At 41.0% G+C, this 2,629-nt stretch overlaps 1 protein-coding gene across 1 annotated transcript in view; it reads right to left on the bottom strand.

The window, feature by feature from the left end:
• The window catches only part of LOC133950252 (macrophage mannose receptor 1-like), an 11,757-nt gene extending 10,953 nt beyond the window's left edge, over positions 1–804 (bottom strand). The window contains exons 1-3 of the mRNA XM_062384508.1: positions 759–804; positions 278–655; positions 1–163 (exon numbers count right to left, since the gene is read on the bottom strand). The exon at positions 1–163 is cut by the window's left edge and continues 194 nt beyond it. Of these exons, the coding sequence (XP_062240492.1) occupies positions 1–163; positions 278–655; positions 759–795 (578 nt within the window). The 5' untranslated portion in view covers positions 796–804. The remainder of the gene's footprint in view (positions 164–277; positions 656–758) is intronic.
• Between the last annotated feature and the right edge of the window lie 1,825 nt (positions 805–2,629).

Here is a 2,629-nt window from a genome sequence, read left to right as displayed (position 1 = left end):
ATCCATGCCCGATTGCCATGGGGTTTCAAGTTACATATCTTGCAGTTGTCAGTGTCGTTCCTCACAGTGACCAGATCTGTGTAGTTTTCTCTGCAGTGCCTCTGAGCCTCAGTCCAATTCTTTGATGTATTCACTAGCACAAAGTCAGAATCCTCTAATGTTCCTGCAGTTAAGTTTGAGAACAAAAAAGGGATTGTTGAGATCACACAATGTTTTTCAAAATCATATCTTATACATTATGTTGTATATTTAAGATTAAAATCAAGCACATCATTACCGTTGTAGCAGACAAATGGACACTGTTCATGGCATTCAGTATCATACCAATTTCCAGATTTGATCTGGATCACACAGAGCTCATTGATGGGTTTGGAATTACTGGGGTCAGGAGGCTCCCACTTCCTATATTCAGCTCCACTCTGGTTGAACCCATCTGACCACTTCCAGTCAATATGACTGTACAGGCCAATCCAAACCTCAGAGCTGTGACCAGCGACAGAAACTGTGTCATTAAGTTTCTTCATCTCTTCAGTGTTTTCAATAGTGGCCAGGTCTGTGTACTTCTCTCTGCAGTAGCGCTGAGCTTCAGTCCAATTCTTTGCTTCAGACACAAAGTGGTATTGATGGAGGAGGCATGTGGAGAAGGTGAGGCACCCTGAGGATGAAACCAGTTATCTTTGTTATGTATGAGGACTCAAATTAATCTCTATATTCAGATTTCCTGTTAGACATCATTCAAACAGAAATAATTCACTGACCTGAGAGACACAAGACACCAATGAAGATCCCTTCCATCCTGATGCTGCTCTGTGGACTGTCTGTCCCAGTGTCACCACTAACACCTAACTTAACTAGGTCTAGTCCAGCTTTAGGGAAATGTAACAGCAGCTCCTCCTCTTCTACTGAAAATAGTCAGTGTTCTGTGGAACTCTTTATGCAAAAAGGCAAAGATGCAAACAACAACATTGTTCTCGCATACCTCTGGTGGCATCTCACTATGCAGAGAGTTCTGATCATATCTGACAGCATGGTCTCTGTCTCCACCCGGCAGGTGGTGAGTGAATGAATGTCTGTTTGTGTTGCTCACACCATGGATCCAATGATACCTCTGTGACAGGGATGTTTGAAATGTTTATCTACTAATGTTGTAATCAACTCTAATTCCATCCAATATGTAGATCAGATGAAAACAAGGATGAGAAGAGAAGAAAAATAAATCATGAGTATTATTATTAATTATATTATTATTATTAATAATGTTATTAATATTATTATAATTATTATGCTATAATCTATAGATTATTTTAATTATTACAACCATTCTGAAAATGTAACCCTACTGGATATTGAAGCCTGACTTCAGGTATCCAGTGTTCATCTTTACAACATGGATATGTTCATGGAGACACAATTTGCACCACATGTCTCAGATCCAGTCCTTCTAGGCCCGAGCACCAACTAAGCCCCAGCATGTTGTGTGTTTCCTGATCTCAACCAAAAACAGCAGCTCTACAGCAGCAACGCCTGGAAGAAATATTAAAATAATTCAAAGGAGTCAACATGATAACTCTTCTTGCCAGGCTTCTGGCTGCTCTGCATTTTAAATCCTCTCTGGCAGGAGTTCTTTGCATTCACTCATCTCCCTCAGGGTTATTTGATGTCATCAAACTCTGTATTATATCTGTCCTGGGTCTATGCATGTGTTTCAGGGTGGATTTAGGAAACTTGTTGATTTCAGAATGGTTGCTTTCACAGCAGGGTCCAGAGGAGTCCCGCAGCTAAACTTCAAGAACGAGTAGAGAAAGAAAACACAAGTTTACAGCTTTGTGAAGAAGTACTTGGATCTTTTATTCACAACACAGTGAGGAACCTCTGGTCTCCAGGCTGCTTGTTGCACACAAGTGAGTTTGATCAGGCCTGTCAGACAATTAACAAAAACAAGCAATTCAGATATAAACCTCCACCCTGTGGTTGTTCAACCTTCAACCTATGCAGTTTATTTCTGCATACATTTTTTTTTACCTATATGAGGTCACCCTGACCTTTGACCACTGAAATCCGATCTGTTCATCTTCAACATCTTCAAGTGACAACTGCTCAAAATGTGGGGAAATGATTGAACCACAGACTTGAAATATCATGTTCATACGGTGGCCCTGAGAGCTCAACGAACAGCAACTTAAGAAAACACATGCAAGTTGACAAAACACATGCAAGTTGACAAAACAAAAGCAAAGTGAGAAAACATCTCCATCAATTTCACAACAAAAACTCATTACAGAAACGTGCAGCAAATAGACCAACGCGCAGCAAATAGACCAACGCGCAGCAAATAGAGGCGACAACACAACGGAAGTGTTTCTAGAGGACAGCTAAAAGGGATGGACACAGGAGACACTAAAACGTCCAATACACTATACAATTTCGGTTCCGCACAGGGGTCGGCAACCCGCGTCTCTTCAGCCCCTCTGCAGTGGCTGTACAGTACAGTGTTGTGCATATGTTTCGCGATCGCTGAACTTAACGAATCAGTTTTCATATTATCAACGTGAAAGTAACGATGAACGTGACTGAACGTCACGTTCATTTTTGAAGTCATCATCGTATCAGGCCCTCATGAAATACCAGG

The sequence above is a fragment of the Platichthys flesus genome, chromosome 24 (assembly GCF_949316205.1).
Source record: "Platichthys flesus chromosome 24, fPlaFle2.1, whole genome shotgun sequence".
NCBI classification, from domain to species: Eukaryota; Metazoa; Chordata; class Actinopteri; order Pleuronectiformes; family Pleuronectidae; genus Platichthys; species Platichthys flesus.
The sequence above is the reverse complement of the archived record's forward strand: the minus strand, read 5'-3'. Positions and strand labels throughout refer to the sequence as shown.